This window comes from Diceros bicornis, chromosome 16, assembly GCF_020826845.1.
Source record: "Diceros bicornis minor isolate mBicDic1 chromosome 16, mDicBic1.mat.cur, whole genome shotgun sequence".
Lineage (NCBI taxonomy): Eukaryota > Metazoa > Chordata > Mammalia > Perissodactyla > Rhinocerotidae > Diceros > Diceros bicornis.
The window spans coordinates 52,933,924-52,956,765 of record NC_080755.1 but is presented as its reverse complement, the minus strand read 5'-3'; the positions used below and the strand labels follow the sequence as shown (position 1 = coordinate 52,956,765).

The 22,842-nt window shown below is 34.7% G+C and overlaps 1 protein-coding gene across 4 annotated transcripts in view; it reads right to left on the bottom strand.

Moving 5' to 3' along the window:
• Positions 1-2,668: 2,668 nt before the first annotated feature.
• RELCH (RAB11 binding and LisH domain, coiled-coil and HEAT repeat containing) overlaps positions 2,669-22,842 on the bottom strand; it is a 115,572-nt gene continuing 95,398 nt past the window's right edge. For 3 of the 4 annotated variants that reach the window (XM_058557259.1, XM_058557260.1, XM_058557261.1), the window contains exons 26-29: positions 20,678-20,794; positions 16,762-16,850; positions 11,723-11,793; positions 2,669-3,204 (exon numbers count right to left, since the gene is read on the bottom strand). In XM_058557259.1, coding sequence (XP_058413242.1) covers positions 3,084-3,204; positions 11,723-11,793; positions 16,762-16,850; positions 20,678-20,794 — 398 coding nt within the window. In that variant the 3' untranslated portion in view covers positions 2,669-3,083. Of the gene's footprint in view, positions 3,205-8,139; positions 8,357-11,722; positions 11,794-16,761; positions 16,851-20,677; positions 20,795-22,842 lie in introns of all 4 variants that reach the window. The other variant, XR_009222465.1, reaches the window with a different exon arrangement.

The following is a 22,842-nucleotide window of genomic DNA, read 5'->3' as shown; positions in this document are numbered from 1 at the left end:
ATCATTATGTACTCTGAAAATAGTCTAAAATCCATTTATTTTACCAATAAGCATAAATCTACCAGATGCATTTATTATTTCTGATTAGTAGCTTATATCTTTAATCCGTTATTTTTTAAATGTCCTGAAATAAAATAGTAACAAAAACAAGCACACTGTAAAGTTACATGAGAGCTTTCAAATACATGTCTATTCATATGAAAGGCTAAATTTATTTCAGTTTGCTTATAAGAGAATTAACATCCAACATAAAGTTGGAATTTTGTTACCTGGCCAATCTGGAGAATTTTAGGAATTAGAGTTGCTAATTACAAAGGTCTTTAAATATATATTCCTTAAACAAAAGATAAGAAATTGGCAATCAGCACAAAATGTTAGCTGGAGTTAGCTATTGCAGTTCAAAGATCAACAAGATGGTATCTAGAGAAAGTTATGTTCTTAAAGTTCAAATAATGATCTAAAATAGGTTATCTTAAAAATTAAGGTCATGAAAGGACAACTCAATAGATACTGATTTCACCTCCCCAAACTTCATCAGAGACTATTTATTTGAACTAATATTTTTCTGTAAGAAAAAGAAATTTGATAGCACCTTGAATTGAGATCCCATTAAAATTACTTAGTTACTCACAGTTTCATTCAGGTTGTAAGTCAGTTTGGTGTTTGGTAAAGTAATCTTTCAGAATGGGTGCTGATGTGAACGAATGAGGTCAAGGACGTCCATGTACAGAGATCGAGAGAGCTACCACTCAAGCACTGTTCTTGAATAATTCAGCAACATTGGTAACTATGGAACTTCTGGATTTCTGAAAAATTTTAATCTCTGGTTTGCTTTGGAAACACAGGCATAACTTCAAATTAGCTTTTCATTACTTTGCGAACTCAGCTTTTAATTAAGTTGAATACTTAAATGTGTACAATTTTTACTTCTGTTTAAAGAGTGAGTATGGAAGTTTTACGGCTTGTTTTGGAAGAACACACTCAGTCTCAGTGATTAGTGTCTGTCTTGTCCTTAAAGAATCCATATTTTACCATAAAAATCAATGTCAAAATAAATATGAAGTCTTACTGACATTAAGATATTTAACAGCATAATAAGGGAAATTCACTTGAAAACACTGTATATCTTGTTAGCTGTTGCCTTTTAAAAAACCATTAGCATTTAGATAAATGGATTCACAAATTAATAAAAATTATCACAATAAAAATACATTATATTCATTCACCTGGTAACAAAACATACTTATTCAACTATAGTTTACAGCAAAGGAGAGTTTAAACATTTTTCTTTAAATCATCTCTGAAATGTATTAATTTTATAGCAACAAAATCTTGTTTTTAGTAAAAGTAAATGAAAATAGGTAATTTATATAGATTATATTCCTACAATAAGATATTACTACATTTTAATGCATATATGCTTTCCCATTTCCTTTTGCTTGGATATAAGATATAGTGTTTCAAAATGAAAATAAATACACATAGCCAAAACCAAAACCAAAACAAGTATGCAAAAACATTTTATTTATAATAGATCAACATTTTTGACACGAAAGGTAGCCACTTTCAATTTCTCAGGAATGCCTAGAATCCAACAGTTTCCAGAATGACTAGTTAGTTAACAATTATTTCACTGTAGGTAAAAGAAATAATTTCAGAATGAACTTTTTAAATGGCTTTGCCTATGGCAACTTATTTTATAAGCTTGAATGTGTAATAAGCTAACTTTCTCAGGAAGTGAATGTAATCCAACTATGTTCCACGTGTATTAAACCAGTTTATACAACAAACATGGGAATCACCTATGTGCATCAACTGTGCTCAAACAAGAATTCTCTTTATCAAAATAGTCATTTTTCAAAAAGGCCTCACATTAACCCCTTAAACCAATCACCCCTTCTATGTCCAGTACCCACTCTTTTCTACTTCAAGTTGCATTACTTTATAGACAACTGTCAAACTCCAGTGGAACTGTACACTGACTTAAGACTCTATGTAATATATGTCAAACACAAGAATAGTCACTGACTTTAAGGGACAAGGTGATAACTAACCAATAATAATTTAGCCAATGTCATTTTTAGTTCAGAGGGAAAAAAACTGCCCCCAAATATCCTTAACTTTTCTGTACTTCTCTGTAACACAAAGCATGAAAAGATAATCTGAAATTAAAATCATTAGAAAATATCTTAAATAAAATGTTTTAGGTAAATACGTTAATTTTCAGATTCAAACCATATTTTCGTCTGTATTTCAATTTGGGAAAAAATTTCACAATTATTAGCTCTTCCTACTTAGATTTATTTTTTAGTATTTAAATCTACTACATGCCACTTTGTAAAATTCACCTTGGTTACCACTCCCCATGCTTCTGTGCTGTCTTTCCTCAGGTAAGTCCATTATATGCATGTAAGTGCTGGGGAGGTTTAAATAGCGCTTAAAGAATATTCATGAGAGCTATGAAATGTTGAAAGTTGCATTATTATCTACTTACTGTAGGATTTTTAACTCAAATTCATCACAGTATTACAAATACTGTGTGAATGGAATGCACACAATTCCTACAGACACACAAACTGAAGTCCAAAAGGCACAGAGTAATGCTGGTGGCTCTTTCTAGTCAGTTAAGAAACAATAAAAAGTCTGCATTATTCTTTCATAATTTAAATACTTAAGTAATCTCCACTTTTATTACTTTATAACAATGACTTCAAATTTACATTATTTTAAGTACCATTGTAATAGCTTAGTGTATCATACAGATATTTGCTAATATCCCATCCAAAAATTAAAAAAAAACTTCTTCACTATATATATATAAAAAAAATTATTCTGAAAGACAAGAACATAGAAGAGGGACTTGTACAGACTATTAACTCAATTTTCTATCACCACAGTTATAACTCCAAAATTAACAGATCTACAGCAATAATCAAAAGCAGTGCAAATATCTTTGGAGGTTAGGATAAAATTATACTGCAAGAACATAAAACAAGGAAATAAAAAAGGCAAGTACTTCAAGTACAAGGAACCAGTCTGCTTGAGGTCCATCTTAGTGTTTACTGGGGGCTTCCTTCCTGCTTTTACTTCTTTCTCTGAAACACATTGGCCAACATGGCACCTGATGTTGTCAACTGGCCCATTTTGTTCAAAAACTTGGTCTTTGTATCTTCACTCACTAAGCTTGCAGCAATTGACATTGAGCTAGGAAAGAAATTTTAAAATTCATGTAAAGCAATTAAAAAACTAAAATATCCATTTTTTCATTTCTTTAGTAGCATATCATTAATAAATACATTCTAAACTGGTATCACAAAAGGGAAATTAATATTTATGGAGTGGAGTTTTTATGTACAATAATAGGTTGGGAGCTTTTCATGTTCATTGCTTCTATTAAAGCAAGTAGTATGGTGTAGTGGTTAGGAGCAAGTCTGGAACGAGACTGAATCTTGGCTCTGTCATTTACCAGCTGTGTGACCTTGGGCAAGTTATTTAATCTCTGTTTCCTCACCTGTAAAATGCAGATAATTCTAATCTCTACCTCATTGGGCTATTACGGATTATATGAGTGTAAAGTGCTTGTTAGCCGTGCCAGGCATGTAACAGCATGCCATAAGTTTTAGTTATTTTTCATATTATCGGCATCACTTCATTTAATTCTTACAGAATCCTGGAAGATAGATATTATCCCTATTTTCACCAATGAGTAAATGAAATCACAGTGAGGTCTTGTACTGTGCTGATAACAATCCTAAGACATATTACATTTTTTTAAGGGAGGGGAGAAACATGTCCTCAATTGCCAGTTGCATTAGTTTCAATCAATAATGTCAAATCCATTTCTTCTTTCTTTTTGACCAAACTTCTGTGCAGAGGAAACACAATCTAAATGACTACTAAAGATTGCTGATTTATCATACTACCAAACAGAGTACTAATCAAGGACAATTTTTCAGTGATTCAACAATTATGCTGCAATGGACTCAGGACCCCAGTTTATTGGCATCGTGGCTTTGGCCAAGATACTTTAGATCTCTCTGACTCAGTTTCCTCATCTGTAAAACGCAGATTGCAACTACTATTGCAAGATATCCTGAGGTCTAAGTAAGAGAGTATGTTTGAACACATCAAGGACAATGAGTGGCAAGGTGCAGGAGTTCAACAGAGGTTTGTTGAATCTATGCATGAAGTGTGTGTTGCCACCAAGGACTTCTGGTTCTGTGTACTCTTTAAAGGTGTGTCCTGTGAATCACTCAGTTAAACACCGGACCACGACTCCCATGTTGAAAATCTCTTCTTCCCACAGCTCTTCTGCCAGACACCAACCTGGTCTGTCCCCTCATGTCTTTTTGACTACTCCTTTCCTGCTGCTTTTCTTTGGCTCTTGGTTCTTCAATTACAGACTTACTCTTGAAGTTTCAAATTTCATCTCCACAAGGATGACTCTAAAATATTTATTGAATCACAACCCTTTTCCTGAGGGCCAGTCCCTATTACTATTGTTTGCTAGATAAAGCCAAAATTTCAAGCTTTTTTTCATATCCTAACTTCAGAAATAACTCCCCATTTTTATTTCCTTATTTGCCATTGATTCTATTTTCCTCTTTTCCCAACAGTGACTATAATGGCTCCCTCTCTTTCTATTTCAAACCAATCATCAAATCCTGTGACTTTATTCTACAAAACATCTCCTCTATTGTTTACTTGTATTTCCATTGCCAATACTTTACAGCTGAATTATTCCAACTGTTTTGGATCTGGTCTCCTTGCATTATCAGATTTACCTCTGCAATAATCACTTCTTTATATCACACCCCTTCTCAAAAGTCTTCAGTGGCTACTTACTACATACAAGATAAAATGTGCTTGGCATTCAAGAAACATAGCAACCTAATTCTTGTTTTGTTTTTAAACCAGCCATCACTGCACAACTTCTAGACCCTCTTGAGTCAGGTGTGCCTAGTCTAATTGTTCAAACCATTCTCAAATTAAATATCTCTTTCTCTCTGATGTCTAGCCATGTTTCAAATCCCGGTTCAAGCCCTATCTTTTCTATGATGCCTTTCCTTAACACTCTAGGTTTACAGTGCTGTTTTCTTTCTGTAGAAAACAGTGCTAAGTCAAGATAAGTATGATTTTAGTTTGCATCTAGAAAAACAGGATACATGGGTCAGATAATACCTGAGATACTATCAAGTTTTAATGATTTTCTAAGAGGAGGGCAACAATAATGTTAAGGAGTCTGGAAACCATAAGAGGTAAAAATGAAAAGAATGAAGAAAGACTGGTCTGGAGAAGAGAAGATTTAGGAGACTTAACAGATACCTCCCTATGTTACGTGGAAAAAATTAGATATACATCTGCATAGCTGTATATACTGATACACATGACAATCACCCGGGGAACTTTTTGGAAATGCAGATGGCTCAGCCTAACTCCAGTGATTCTGCTTCTTTCCATCTGGGGTAGAGGACCTAGGTATGCAGTTTATAAAGCTTTCCAGTAAAGAACCATTGCATAATAGCATTTTTTTCTGAAGAGACAGTTGACATTTTATCAGTTTTACAAAGGGGTCTATAATGCTCTGACCCCTCCACAAAATGATGAAAACCTGTTTTAGAAAGTAGACATTATAGGAAGGGATATTTATTTATTTATTTATTGTGAGGAAGATCAGCCCTGAGCTAACATCCATGCCAATCCTCCTCTTTTTGTTGAGGAAGACTGGCCCTGGGCTAACTTCTGTGCCCATCTTCCTCCACTTTATATGGGACACCGCCACAGCATGGCCTGACAAGCAGTGCATTGGTGCGCGCCCGGGATCCGAACCTGGGCCGCCAGCAGTGGAGCACACACACTTAACCGCTACGCCATGGGGCCGGCCCTGGGGAAGGGATATTTTATCTCAGGATAAGAAAGGAATTTTTCAGAAATAGAGTTGTTAAAAATGAAATGGGCTGCCTTGTAAGGAAATATGTCTTCTTACTGCAAGTTTTCAAGGAAATCTCAGATCTTTCCTTTGCAACTCATATCCAATCAGTTGCCATTTCTTGTGGATTCTGAATCTGTAGAACCTCTTACTTCTGGCCTATCTTTAAAGTTATTTATGTCATAGAATATTTCTCTCTCTCCCCACACCATTCCATCTTACAAATTAAAGATCACTACTCCTTCTCTTTGAAATCCCTATTTGATTTTTAACACCACTCTGGTTTGCTTCCTATTTCTCAGATGAGGTCTCTTAAATGTTGCTCTAATTCCATGTCTGGCTTTCTTTTCTTCCCTGTCGGAGCCCCTTTTCCAAGTGATATTATCCATCTACCCTCACCCTCACCCTAAACCTTTAATTACCATGTATATTCTAATGGTTCCTAAATCTCAATAACTGCCTTTATTGTTTCTCTATCTGTACCTCAAATTTTAAATATTCCTCTTCAGAATAGCTCTTTGTTCCATTTTGCTGTATTGTGCCATCATCTAACCTGGGAATCCTTAGATTCTGGTTCTCCTTCACTCTTAATTTGTTGTTAAATTGAGTTCACATTTTAAATATATCTTGAACCCATCTTATTCTTACACTTACACTCACTGCCATATATAGGCATTACAACATGGTGATTAAGAGCATGGGTCTCAAGAACCACAATGCCTGGGTTCGAATTCTGGCTCCCCCACTTAGTAGCTAGGTAGCCTTTGAGCAAGTTACCTAACCTCTGTGCCATGTGCAAAATGGGAATAGTAATAGCATCTACTTCATAGGGTTATTATGATAATTATTAGCAAACATATGAAAAATTCTGAGAATGGTATCTGGTTTTTAAGTGTTACTTACTATTACCTGCTCACCCATGCCCACACCTGCTTTCATCATGGGTTACTATAATAGCTTTCCAATCTGTTCCACCTGCTTCTCTGGTGGTAGTATTCACTCGAGTATGGCTTCTAAAGCAGTGGCTCTCAAAGTGTGATTCTTGGACTGATAGCATTAACATCACCTGGGAACTTGTTGCAATGCAAATTCTCAGATTCCACCTCAGATCTTCTGAATCAAAAACTCTGGAGATGGCACCCAGGAATTTCCAGGTGATTCTGATGGACCCTATAGCCTGAGAAACAAAGTTCCCAAGGGTTGGTAAACTAAGGGTTGCAGGCCAAACCCAGTCTGCTGCCTGTTTTTGTAAATAAAGTTTTATTGGAATATAGCCAGGCCCATTCATTTACATATTGTCAACGGCTCTTTCTTGTTTCAAGAGCAGAGTCCAGTCGAGTAGATGTGACAGCGACTATATGGTTTGTGAGCTTAAATTATTTATTGTCTTCACAGAGAAAGTTTGCTGACTCCTAGCCATATAATTAAGTCCAAACCTCTCATGTGGCATACAAAGTTCTTTATTAATTGGTGTCTGTTCACCTTTACAGACCTATCTCTATCCTTCTCTCATTCTCCCATACTCTGTGCTCTAGATTTACTTACAGTTACCAAACATGCTTTTCTGTAACTTTTGTCCTTTTGCACAGTACTGATATTTCTGCACATAATCCTTTTTCTTTTTTCCTTTGCCTCTGGCCAACTATTCATACTTGAAGATTCATGTATTCCTTCTTCCTTGGAAACATTTGCAAGCATTGTTTAAGTATTTATCTATACTTTATAACTGCTTCTCTTTTCTACTTCCAGCTGTAAGTACCCCAAAAGAAGGGACTATGCCTTGCTCAAGCTCATCTTTATGAACAGCCCATGGTATATGCTCTGTGATTTTACTAAATGCTGAATGAATATAAGAAGGGTATCAAAATACTTATGCATATATTTTCTGTCTGCAGATCAGGACTTTTCAAACTTTTCTGACAAAGACCCACAGTAAGAGATACATTTTACATAATGACCAAATAGCACATCCTTATACAGATAAAAAAGCAATACCTATCCTTACTACACGGGATGCACTCTCTGCTTTTTATTTGATTCTATTTCTTGGAATCTTGAACTAATTTAATGATGCATGACAAGTCATGATCTGCAGTTTGAAAACCACTGCTCTAAACTATAGGCTTTTTGAGGATGAAATTCACGTATGCTTCATCTTTGTATTCCCCACAGCAATTAGCAGAGCATTTCACAGATAGAAATATCTTTACCTGCACCCACTCTCACTTTTCCTTCCACCATAGAAGCAGTTTTATTTGCTGTTCAAGGCTTTCCTCTTAGGCTTTTGATCTGTAATAGACTTCGGAGGAGGGTTGGGTCAAAGAAGGCTTCCCTGAAGACGTGACATCTTAACTTTGTCCTGAAGGACGAATAGGAACTAGCTAGGCAGAGTAAGAATATTCCTAGCAGAGGTGTATGTGTAAAGACCTGGGGAGAGCAGAAGCATGGTATAGTTGAGGCACCCAAGGCATCTATTAAACCTCTCCTGTTATCCTAGGTAGGTGAGACCACTTTCCTATTTACATAACCAGTATAATTTCACCATGAATTTATTAGATTATAACATGTGACTACAACGCCATTTTCATATTTTGTCTAGTCTTTACTTCAATGTAAGTTATTGGAGGGTGAAACTGTGTCATTTATTGTTTATATTTATTTGTTTATCTCCCACCCTCAGCATAGTGCCTGAAATGAAGAAATTCTTCCAGTTGGGAAATTATATCAGATTACCTCTGATTCCTACAGTGCATACTGCCTTTATCATTTATCTCGTATGTATAAGTCTCTATTCTGTTAAGTTCGGTAAATGCCTTGACTCCCTAACAAGACTGTAAGTATTCTGATAGAAGGAATCCTGCCCAAACTCTCCTGTTTCCCTCTTCTCTCTAAGAGCAGAGCAGTTACTTGTCTATCCATTGACTGATAATATGATTAATGTTTTCACTTGTATGCTTTTGTTATAGAAATGAGTAAGTTAAAGATGAACAGATATACTACTACGATATTTTAGGTATTTTTCCTACTTTATCTGGTGTTTATAGAATAATCTTTTACTATGTAAATATAAAATATTTCCAAAAAATACTTTTACAGTGTAACTGAAAACAAATAAAAATAATAAAAAAAATCCATGTCCTTAATTAAGCCTTGCAAATCTTGATGAAAAAAATTTTTTTAAATTGCTTGCAACAGTTCATACACAAAGTTATAACTGTCTCCCTTTCTTGTCCTTACACTCCAAAAGAAGGAATTTTTAAAAAGTATGTTTATGTTCTTGTCATACCAGATGGCAAGGAAGGACTCAGGACTCAACTTGAAAAGGCTCGTAATGGCCAAAGATGGGATAATTTGGGCATCAAAAGATAAAAGGCACAATGCATTGAATTACATCAAATATGTTTAAATACATAAGTTTATAATGATATTAAAAAAAATAATAAACACCTAACTGGTCACCATCAGAGGGTGAATGAATTCATTACTTTGGAAACTGGTTTATAAAGAGAGAGAACTAAACATTTATCTTGGCTTTACTATATAAACTGTATCACTGGGTAACAGTAGTACATATACGGGAAGGTTTTCTTTACTGAGGTATTCTAGCTCACAAATGAAGAAGAAATGACAGAATTAGAGTAATACATTTTGTAATCGCTAATGAATTAGTGGATCTAGGCATTGATCATTAACAGATGTTAACATCACTAAAAAAAGAGAGAAGCAGACATTATCTGCCTCATGATGAAAACACACCTCCTTCTATGAAGCAGTCTTGCCAAACAAAAAAGATGCCCTGAATCTGATTAAGTCTCTAGACCCAGCTACCAAATTTAAGGGAAGTACAGAGGAACATGTTAAACAACACAAGGGAAATGCAATCAGCAAAATTCGGACTGTGGGAACCTGTATAAGACAAATGACTCAGTTCCTTCAGCAAGTAAATTATATGGAGAAAAAATGAGATAGAAGGGGAACCTATGGATTAAAAGAGGCGTAAGAGACATATCAACCAATTACAATGTATGGAACTTTGGATCCTGACTCAGAAACAAACTGTAAGGAAAAAAAACAAAGAACAAATCACTAATGACATTTATGAAACAATTAGAAATTTGAACAAAGGTCAGATAATGGATGATATTAAGAAGTTGTTATTTTGCTGTGATAATGATATTGTGTTTATGTTTTAAAAAATAGCACTTATCTTTTAGAGATACATACCAGAATCTGGGAGCGGGAAGGAGGTAGGTATGGATGAATAAAATGGACTATAAGTTGATAATTGTTGAAGCTGAGTGATGAGTACATGGGAATTCATTATATTATCTGTTCATTTGAAATTCTCTACCATAAGAGTTTTAAAAAAATCAATGATAATATAAAAGATTCAAATAACATGAGAAAAATGATTATAAAAATGAACTTTGTTTTTGTTTTTTTTAAAAAAAGGGAAGGTCATATGACTGAAGCAATCTTAGGAAGTTACAAAGATATTTCTCTCTCTAAATTCCTGCTAGCTAATTTATGAAATTTCATTTAGAATGTATTTCACATATAATTTTTCTCCATTTTGTTCCAAAGCCTTTCACACTGTCAACTAATAAAGCACCAAATAATCTTAATAGTGAATGTATGACAAATGAACCGAATGATTTACTTTGGTGTTAATTGTATGGTTTTGTGCTCAGAAAAGAAACCTATCAAAGTATTATTATTTATTTATTTATTTATTTATTTGTTTTTCCCCCCAAAGCCCCCGTAGATAGTTGTATGTCATAGCTGCACATCCTTCTAGTTGCTGTATGTGGGACGCGGCCTCAGCATGGCTGGAGAAGCGGTGCGTCAGTGCGCACCCGGGATCCGAACCCAGGCCGCCAGCATCGGAGTGTGTGCACTTAACCGCTAAGCCACGGGGCCGGCCCTCAAAGTATTTTTATTGTTTCAAATTTCCATGGCTAAAATGGTAGAAAAGCTCCTACCATTCTAGGAGGCTAAAGAAAGGGTTCTGACACATAGTAAGAGGCAAAAGACTCTGTGTGTGTGTGTGCATGTGTGTGTGTGTGTGTGTGTGTTGGGGGGCTGGGGGTGTGAAGGAGTGTGTGTGTGTGTGTGTGTGTGTGTGTGTGTATATGTGCCTAGCTGGATGAGATGAAACACTTATTCCTGGTAGTCAGCTTTATAAAGGACACCTTTGAGTTTTTATGCCCAAAAGAGTCCATTTAAGATTGACTCCTCAAGGTTACTTCAGCAAGAGTTAGAGTACACATACTGTATTTGTAAATTACTTCCTCTCCTCAAATGCCCAACTTGATTCTTTCACATCTTTGTTTATATTTTGATTTCACTGAATCTTTGAATTCTAATTAGCTTGGTTAGAAGCATGTGACTAAACATTTACAAGTTTATAATCCTTTATACAGTGAATCAAGTTACATCTTACAACTCCCGTTACAAATCTCTTGCTATTTTGACCAGTGATTCCCAAATCTGGCTACATATCAGAATCTCTTTGGAAGCTTTTAAATATACAGATCCCTGAACTGAATCAGACTGTTGAGAGGAGGGCACAGAGCACGGGGTAGAGATCTGAATTTTAAATTCCCCAGATAATTCTGATGCAGATGGTTTATGGACTAGCATTTGAGAACTGCCGATTTAAAAAATCTTCTTGTCTTCCAAATAAATGACTACGAAATAACACAAAATAAAATAATATTTCCACCTATGGAAAATTTGGACAGAGAAATTCAGCTTAACATGAAGTCTTAAAGAAAAAAAATAATGTCTTACCCTTGAGGCTCTTGGACAGTCTTGTTCTCTACTTTTTGTTCACATTCTTTTATCATGGAAGTTAAAATAACCTGAGTAAAAAAAAAAGACTTTAGTAAAATACAGTTTATATAGTAAAATGCTGTGGTTTGAAGTTTTTAATTGAATTTTTAATATTCCCATAAGCTTATAGGTTAATTAAAAACATAAGTTTTGGCAGTTACTTTGTTAAAGGAACTCATGTCAGATTGCTAGACTAGGTGCAGAGATAGCTTTAAAAGATCTCAATCATATAACTTAATAATTCATTTTGATTTTCACCAACCTTCCTTCTAAATCTTATTCCCATTCCCCCTTAGCTTTCCCCAGCAACTAATGTTAAAAGTAAAATTTATATACATCTATACATTTAACATATATACATATCACAGTCATAGACATATTTTCCCAGTAAAAGCTGTTCTGTCCCATGTCCCTTTGCTTTTTCCAAGTTGTAAAAAGCAAGATGCTCTATTTTAATGTCTAGAGCAGACAGCAGATATAGGTCTGTGGCTACTAAAAATATGATTGGGGGTACAATGGGTGTCTAAGAGTTAACAGAACTCGTGCAGTGAGACTGAGTAAGTAACGGAAAGGGTGGAGGGATCTAAGCTGCTGCTCCAATTGCTGGCAACCACACCAGAAACTGAATGGTCCTCCTGAATATTCTTGGCCCATGTTCGGGCATGGAGGTGATTAAACAACAAATATTTATTGTCACCTAGTTATGTGCCCGGCGCTTTGTTAGACACAGAGGATGCAGCAAATAAAACAGACAATGTTCCCTCCTTGCGGAGAGTTTATGTTCTTATTTTCTAGACAATAAACACAAAAAACAGTAAATTATATAGTGTATTAGAAGGTGATAAGGGCTTTGGAAAGAATACTGAGTAAGATAAGGCGTAACTAGGAAGACAAAGTGAAGAAGGCTGTAATTTACACGGAGGTGTTCAGAGCAGCCTTCACGGAGAAGATCACACTTAAGCAAGAACCTGAAGGAGATAAGGAGTAAGTGTTTTAGCCACTGGGAAGAGGTTGAGCAAAGGCTATGAGTGGGAGTATGTCTATCATGTTTTAAGCAAGGAGGTCAGAGTGGTGGGTGCAGACTGAACAAAGGAGAAGGGAAGAAGACCAGGCCCGAGATGTAAGGAAGTGGGGCTAGACCCTCTAACGCCTTGCAGATTATGGTAAGAACTGTGGTTATTATTCTGAGAGAATGGGACTTTTGTCATATGCATGCTGTATCTCCGAGGTTAACCCTTTTTTGATTATTTTCTGTTTTCCTGCTTTCTCTCATCTAACAGATTATACATCTTGTTTTGCTAATTTTTGCTTTATTGTTTTTTAGCAGAGTTTTTCGTATTTTTTCTTCTGCTCCCGGCATTGTCTCTGTTTTCTCCAGTATGTTCTTTCTTCTGTATACGTTCTTACCTCTGTCTTTGAGGTTAGAAGCCATTTCTCAAATGGTTAGTGATTTTGGGATGTCCATTAAAGACTGGGGCACTAAAATGCTGATTAGAATCTCTTCATGTATGAGTAACTTCACTTTAAGGTGAATCTGGCACAAACCTAATTTTGTCAATTCTTTTCCCCTTCGGGTATAATCCTGGCTGCCAGCATTCTTGAAGCCAAGAAGGGAAAAGGTAATGAGGTTTCTGATAACTAACTACGCCTTCAGTTAATTTCCCTGTTTTCAGTATAGCACCTCATTCCTGCTCTTAGCTATGCCTGATATCCCAAGTCTAGAAAATAAAGCTCCAATCTTACACCAAGGCTGGAAAGGGAATCTGGGAGCCTGATCCTTTTAAAGACTTTTAACCACTTCACCTATTTTCAGTTCCACTTTACACTAATGGAGGGTGGTGAATTAAGGCTTGCTTCTTATTTTTTCTATCCTACAGACTGAGCCTCCATCTTGGACGCAAAAATTCTCAACAGAATATTAGCAAACCGAATCCAGCTTCATATAAAAGGAATTATACACCATAACCAAGTGAGATATATTGCAGGAAAGCACAGGTTGGTTTAACATCCAAAAATCCATTAATGTAAAACACTGTATCAAAAGGAAAAACAAACAATGACCATGTGATCACCTCAACTGATGCAGAAAAAACATCTGACAATATCCAACACCCTTTCATGATAAAAATACTCTTTTTAAAAAAATACTTTTTTAAAAAAAACTAGCAATAAAAGGGAACTTCCTCAACCTGACAAAGGGCATCTATAAACTATACAAAGCAAAAACTGAAAAACTAAAAGGAGAAATAGACAATTCCCAATCATAACTTTAACACGTCTTTCAACAGTTGATAGAAAAGCAGATCACAGAAAATTGATATAAATATAGGAGAATTGAATCATAAAATTAACTACCTTTACCTTATTAAACAAAACCCATGGATCAATAAAGAAATAATGGAAATGAGAATCTAGTTTGAACTGAATGATAATAAAGATACAACATAGCAAATGTACGGGATGCGGCTAAAGGAATACTTAGAGCCTTAAATTCATGTATCAGAAAAGAAGAAAAGTTAGCATGTAAATAATCTAAGCTTCCTTCCTAAGAAGTCAGCAAAATAGAAAAAAATCCAACCTAAAGAAAGCAGAAGGAAATAAAGATGAAAACAGAAATCAATGAAACAGAAAACACATTGAGAAAAATCAACATAGCTTAAGTTCAATATTTGAAAAGATTAACAAAACAGATAAATCCCTATCAAAACTGTTTTAAGAAAGTAAGAAACAAATTAACAATATCAGAAGTGAAAAAGGGAGAGCAATATAGATCCTGCAATAAGACAAAGAGAAAAAATAAAGTAAAACTATTAGAAAAGAATACATTATTTGCAGGTGACTTCTACACATAAAACATACACAAAAAATTCAGAGACATTTTATTATTAGAATTAACAATAAAGTTCTCAAGTTGGCCAGACATAAATTCAACATAGAAGTTATATGTATTTCTATACACCAGCAAGAAAGGGTTAAAAAATATATAATCCTGAAAAAGGTAGCATTATAACATTATAGATATAAGGTGTCACATTTTTTTGAATGAAATTCTAAAACCGTACTGAAACACATTAAAGGAGATCTAAATAAATGTATGATATAGCATTCTGGACAGGAAGACTCACAATCATGAAGATGATGTCTCCTCAAATTAATTTATAGAATCAATTCAATTTCAATCAGAATCTGAATGATATCTTTCTTGGAATTGGATAAGATAATGCTAAAACTTACATGAAAAAGCTAAGGGTCATGAATAGTTCTAAAAAAAGGACAGGGTGCTGGACTTGTCCTATTAGACGTCAGGACTTTTTAAGAAGGCAACTGTAATAAAGACAGTGTATCATTGTTATAATGATTGACCAAGACATCAGTGGAAAAGAATGTTTCCTAATAAACAAATGCATACATGGAAACTCCATATATGATAGAGGTGGCACTGCCAATCAGTATAGACACTACGAATTGTTCAATAAACAATAATGGGACAACCAGTTATCCACATAGAAAAAAACGTAAATGGAGTACTACCTCACACCATACATAAAAATCAATTCTAGATGGATTAAGAATTTTATTGTGAAAATACAACCTTAAACATTTTTGAAGAAAGTACAGGAGATCATGTCTTTTGGAAATGATCAATCAATTTGAGTATTAAAAAATTAAGAATCTGTGTTCAAAGGGGCCAAGAATGTGAAAAGACATATCACAAATTGGAAGAGATATTCCTGAAACACAAAACTGACAAAATACTGGTATTCAAATATATAACAAACTTTGAAGAAATAATAGGAAAAAAGACAACCCAAATGAAAAATGGGCAAAAAAACCTAAGCAGGTTTTGACTGAAGAACACAATTAGTCAATAAACATACAAAGGATGCTCAAGTTTGACAATAATCAGGGAAATGCAAATGAAAACTATAATGAGATACCATTTTGTATCGACCAAATTAAAAAGTTTAAGAACACCAAGTATTGATAGAAATCACGGACGAAAAGGGTATGCACTCCTACACGCTCCTGTCAACTCTGAGAAGTGTCCTTTCAGTGTAGCACTTTCATTACCAGTGTCTTAGGGATAGCGGTTTCACTGGATTAGTGTGATGGTGGTGAATATGATGTACCAACAGAGAATGTGAAAGTTGAGAGAGTGGGTGCAGGCTACCCGGAGGAAAAAGAGATTTGGGGGAGGGATGAAGGGAAGATTTTGGTTTTGTTTTGTTTCCTTTCATTTAGGAGGGGAGAGTCAAACATGATAATAGGTTAAAGAAAAGCTGGTAGAAAAACAGGTTGAAGATATAGAATAGGAAATAAATGATAAGCAGGGTTTTAGAGGAAATAGAATGAAAGAGTTATAAGGAAATGGTGACAGAAAATAGAAACTTTGCTTCTAAGAAAGGTGATTGTCGGAGATAACACTGTATAGCATTTTACAGATAAAAAGCATTTCATGTACATTATCTTATCAAATTCTAATTATATTCAGTGAAAGAGGGTACGTTGTCCCTACTTTAGAGAATTAGACAGAGGCTCAAGGATGTTAAAGGAGTTGCTCAAGATCTCATAACTAGTAAATAAACCCATAAAATGACACTGACATAGATTTTTTTTTTTTATGAGGAGCCCTGAGCTAACATCTGTTGCTAATCCTTCTCTTTTTGCTGAGGAAGATTGGCCCTGGGCTAACATCCGTGCCCATCTTGACCTCTACTTTATATGTGGGACGCCACCACAGCACAGCTTGATATGCAGTGTGTAGGTCCGAGCCCAGGACCTGAACCTGTAAACCCTGGGCTGCTGAAGCAGAGTGCATGAACTTAACCACTATGCCACTGGGCCGGCCCTGACATTGAAGTCAATTTTAAAAAATTAAGCACAGTATATCATAATCAAGCCTCACATAAAGAGGAATGGAAGTCTCTACAGGAGATATTAAAACATATGAATACAGCACTGATAATCACAGTGGCTTAATTATCACAGCAGCTTACCTCATGTTCTGGAGAAAGATGTTCCATGTCAATCCGTAAACATCTGAGACCGGGTAAAAAGTGATTAACCATTAAATCCTCTGAAATGACTTGAGATGAAGTAGTTAAGGGACTTGAAAAACAAACTGGTATGTCTAACAGAACAGGAGAAGAATATAAAAGCAGCAGCTCTTAAATGATGCCTATGGCATGCTGATGGCTTAGGGCAAACAGGCTTCCCTCAAGCATGATTCTCACTTGTTAGTTACCTATTAGGAGTCAATTCTGTTTATTCCTACAAACCTCTTTATGTCAATGGTATTCATTATTGTGACATTACATAATTTAATTATGTTATGTAAGCACATGAAGTAATGGGTGTGAAAAATAAATCATGCAATTTAATTGGATGTTTAAATAAGCATGAAAAGTAAGAAAATTAATGCTTCTAAGACAACCAAGTTGAAAGTTTTGGAAAAAGTTGATGAAGTCCAGTTGCTTAAAACATTGTTAATTTTATATACGTGAGACAACTGTAAAAAGTTAGGAAAAATATAAAAATCTGGAAAAATTCTATACCCAGTATCAGAAATATTTCTGGATCCTCTTTAAAGAACCTTAAACTGAAAATCATAGACATTTATATTATGGATGTGGTCTATCTAAGAAAGATGATGTTTAACTCTAATCAGCAGATTCACTCAAAAGAAATGACTCAGTCCTACATCAAAAGCTTGGTAAAAGAAAATACATTTATGTATTTTAAGTTAAAATAAGCTATCTTAGGTATATAGCATTTTCCTAATTTCTTGCTTTAACCATCCCACTAAACTGACTTACTACTGGTCCAGACTGAATTGGGTAAGAGAGCTTTTACTATAATAATATGTTTAGTACTACTTATATCTCCCAGTCATCTTTGAGTTTTAGTGACATTAAGCAGACTCAAGAAAACAATTCACCTTGTTTACTAATGCCAATTCTGATGCATTCTCACCTTATTATAGTTGTTAGCCATTTAAAAAAAGTTCTCATTTAATATTACACTATATTAAAGTGAAAAATGCCAGTAAATGACTTCCCTTATAAAGATGAGTTAATTAGTCTTTCTGGAAAAAAAAATTATAAGGAATTTCATTAAGACAAAAACAAAATCAGTATAATATATAACTACTGCTTTGAAAATACAGTTATAAATAAACACTGTTTGTAAACAAGTCTATAATAAGTGACTTATAAATGGGCAGTTATAAAAATATAGACAACATTTGGTTGAACCAAATCCCTATAGAGGGCTGCAATCTAGTAGTTATATAGTCTTGCTTTCTAGATATGGGGAAAGCACCACTAAGATGTATCTGTGAGTGACTTTTGGATAAGCAATTAAGAGTCTGATCTAGAGAAATACAGGCATGGATTGAAAAGCTGAAGATGGCTTTATTTGCAAGTCACTCTCCTTCCCTTCTCTTCCTACTCACTGTTTGGTCCTACCATTTCCCCACAGACTCACACAATCTTTCTTAAGGGCTGGAAACTCAGAGGTAGCTTAGTCCTATCTGCTACTAGGAATCACCTCTACCTCATCTGTGAATGATGGTCATAAGGCCTCGGACTGCTAACAATGACAGGACATTCACAGCTTCATAAGAGAGATCATTGCATTTTTAGATAGCTCAATTAGAAAGTTTTTCTTATAAACAAAATCGGCCTCTCTGTGACTTCTGCTTGTTAGTGTTAGCTCTGCACTTCAGTTACACAACAGTGTGCCTAACTTTTCTTCTATATAACTTTAAAAATAATTTTCAAATTGTCTTTTCATCCCTAAGCCCTTTCTTCTCCAAATTAAACATTTCTAAATTCCTTCAAATTTTTCTTAAACACGATTTCTTGACTTATTACTATTCTGAATGTTAAATCTTACAGGTATTCTATGTCCCTACTAAAATATGATGTCAGTGCTGAAAGGAATATTCTTGTGTCCTACCAGCTCAGAATGCAATGGAACAGCAGAATAGATTTGAACAATGTGATTTTATTAGTGGCCACACCACCCTGTTGACATAAGTACAAGTTCTGACTCATGTAGAACGAACACTTTTAGTACTTGAACAGGGTCTATTGTTAAGATGGTTCTTCCCCTTATCGTATTGGTGTAAACTTTTTACTGTATTTACTCTAGTAATATTCTGTGCATACCTAAACACACAATAATATTCCTTCTATACAGACTTCTATGCTCTTTAGAAACCACTGCCTTGCCCACTTGGAAACTTTGGTTTTACAGAGCTAAAATTTTTGATTTTTTGACTTTCCCATTTCCTTGAGGCATATTCCTTCAGAAACTCTCTGCTATATAAGATTATACAAGACTTTTCACTTAAGTTTTTAAACATCTACTTTCACAAAGTCTAAGGAACAGTTAATAAACATATCAATGTTTTCTTTGAAATACGAGTTCTGACTTATTACTTTCTTATAAGGGTCCTGTCACTTCTGCATTACTAAAGAGTTCTTCCTTGCTCATTCAGAATATCACTTCCTCTTTTTGCTTCCTCTATCTTCTCGAAGTTGAAAATGTGAACAAGATAAATCGGGAATGATAATAAGTTCTGCTTTTAGTGGAATTAAACTTATAGAAGATACATGGATAGTTGAGGTACAAAATCATAAATATGGTGTCTCTGCCCACTTTTTAATCTATATTATAAACAAATGGCTTATATCCTCCACATGAATAGGTAATTCGTAGTAGATTCCCAAAATGAAATGCTCTCAACCATGCACCCAACTTTAAGTTTTAACATTTCTAAAAGGACACATAGCTCCTTGACAGATAGCTCTACGTCTCTACTTTCTCCATTTGATCATTCTAAACAAAAATAACCTCCTATTGGGATATTCCAGTTAAGAATTCAGTCCCAAAGGGTGTCAGTGGTGTTTTGGAACATATTTATCTTACTTAAAAATTATCCATTCACTTTGCTTTTTACTTCAAACTGGTATATAACAATGTGAAACCATAAATATTAATCCTGAAACTCTTACTTTGTCCTCTATTTTCTATGAATCACTATGAACCTCTCTCTACTGTCATAACTCTCTCTACTTTTTTTGTCATAATCATAATTCTGATTATGTTGCCTAGCATGTACTTTTATAGTTCTATTTGAGTGTTCAGCCTTTCACTCCTTTTGAATCTCTTATTTCCCCTTTCTTGAACTCTTCTCCCTTTTAATGGGAGAGCCTGCAAGCTGGAGTTCACTTTGCCCATCTTTATCTTTACTTCCTTCTTCGTTTTATTTTACTAGGCCTAGGATAATAAAGAGAACATTTAACAGGATAGCTAAAGTTCATTGTTCTAGTCACAGTTTTTCTTTTAACTATAAAAAAACAGAAGAATTCACTGTATTTAAGCTCTAGTTTAATCATTATAAAATGCAGTGGTTGACATGGGTTAGGTGATCTGAGTTTTCCTCCAGCTCTACCATCACTGGGGAAGATTAGCCATGTTGGCCCTGTATTTCTTCAATGAGTGACATCTCTCCAAGAGATGTTCATAGTATTCCACTGGACAGAGACAGTTAAATATCCATTCAAAATGAATGCTAGGACACATACAAGGCTTCCTTTTGATTAACAGAAGCCTCAGCTATAACTCATTTCTTGCTCAGTTATATAGCTAATTAACGCAGATAAAAATTTAGTCAACGTTTTCAAAACTATAGAACATATAAGCACAGAGGACTTAAAATTATCTTTAAAATTATGAGATAGCTTGATTAAGGAGGGGTGCAAATCAAATCAAATTTTTAATTTTCTACAATCCTTATGTGAGTAAGTTGAAGAAAAAAAATTCTACTTCTCAACCTTTAACCACTGAGGTTCATTGTAAGATTGGTTATATAAATATAGATACACATTAATAAAGCAAGGATACAACAACAGGAAAGTGCACTGTAAGCTTCAAAAAGATGAGTAGCAATATCCAGTCTTTTAGAATCCACAATTTGTAAGTTGTTCACCAAGGCTAACTTATGCAAATGTGGTATAACAACTGAAAAAAGAAAAAGAAATTGTAACATTTTTATCCAAAACACGCGCTCACAACACTCATACATTTTAAAAAGAATTCATTAATTTATAAAATTTCATTTTAATTCTAGATGATGTCAAAAGATTACCACATCCTATGCTTGCTTTTTCTTACTAGGAAGAGAGCACATTTTCCAGAAGAAAAAGTGTTTTGGGATTCGGGAGAAACATATTATAGCACTGTCATTATAACCTAATTATTAAGACGTAAAACGGCCATTTGCCCTCACTGCAATGCAATTTCCCAGTTTAAAAAACGAAAACCAAATAAACAAGTGGAAACAGTCTACCTTTTGTGTTATTATCTTTACAAATAAGTTTCTTTATAAAAAATCAGGTATTATCATTGCTATTAAACAAAAGATAAATATAGTACACTTATTCTTTTTCAACAACAAATTATTTCACTCCTTCATAAAAATATTATCAGCTTTAGTTTCTCAAATTCTTAGCAAAGACCAATGTCAAATAGCACCTTAAGTCACTCAATGGGCTTAATATCTTATATCTCAATGAATAACATAAAATTTCAGAAATATAGACAACCTACTGCTAAAATAAAAGCCATGGCCTAAGAAACAGTAACCAATTCAGTACTAAAGAGCAGCCCTAATGCCTAAGATGGTGTTTTCTAAATACCATTTCCCACTAAAACCAGGGTTCCTTGGAGAAATGTCTCCAGGGTGAATGATTGTCAAATTGCTGATCACACGGCCCCTTTCTAGTCTTTGCTTCTTTGGGGAGCCCAAAACACCATTTACGAGCACATACTTCTGATCAACTGCAGTGACCTCTTTCATGTTTGCATTGAGTTTGTATATGTTAAAGCTACAGTCTCCTCTTAGAAAAATTCCTGCTTCCTAAATAAATCAATGCTGTAATCACAACTTTTATGCTTACCTTAGTAAATGGCAAAAAACCTCTCACAAACTTAGAATAACAATGGCCATTTTTAGGGGACTGTTTGATTTGTCAAAATTAATAACAATATACTTAAGAGGCGCTCTAAAAAAATTACAAGACAAAACCTCCAAACATTCATTGATTTCCCAAAGAATTCATTAAAACTCCAATTCATTAATTGGCATGCTGAGATCTCAACAAAATGGTGACTCTAAGACAGTCTCTCTGAGATTCTCTAGTTCATTTCTGCCCACACCTTTTGAAACTTAGCTTCCTTGCACTTTACCTATTCATGCATGGCCTCTTTATTCCTGCTGCTCCTTCTCTGACCTCCTATACAAGCAATCCTTTCCTCAGTGTTTTTCTCAGAAACTCAACAATCACACTGCACAATATCCCCTTAAAATTGCTTAACTAGAAAACAGATCTACAGAAATTAGTTTAAACTTTAGTCTAGAGCCAAAGGCTATAATTAAGGATCTTCCTAAACCTCAGAAAACAGACAGATATTTACTACAGAATTCAACATTTCATTATATAGGTATTGTCCTGGGCTACCACATCTGTACCAATTAATTCCCTTAATTGTTAACCCCTCAGATGAAGACAAATGGTTAAAAGTAGTAGGATATTAAAGACTAGGAGAAGATTTAATAACCTAGATGTGCATAATTCTAAAACTGACCTTCAGTGGGCAAGGAAAATAGGAAATACACAACATAAAGCCATTGCAGAAGACTTTCTCTTAAGGGCAGATTGGACAAAGATTCAAAACTGCAAACAGAATAAAGATAAATCAACAGGAGACTTTATAAAACTAGATTTCGATTAACTTTTAAAAAATATTCTAGGGCACAGACAACAGCCAAAGTAAACGGAATCTTGTCCTCTCCTTTTGTAAATGGGCTCAGGTCTGAATAAGGAACTTCGAAAAAAAATAATCTGAAACGGAAAACTATCACGTTAGAAAATCTCCAAGGTGTGACTGAATACTTGCAGAGAGTCTTATAAAGTAAAAAAGCTGAAAGCAAAAAACAACTGCACCATGTTCCAGAAAAAACAAACGGCCCCTGAAATAAAGTCAAGACCAAACGGTCCTGTGATAAC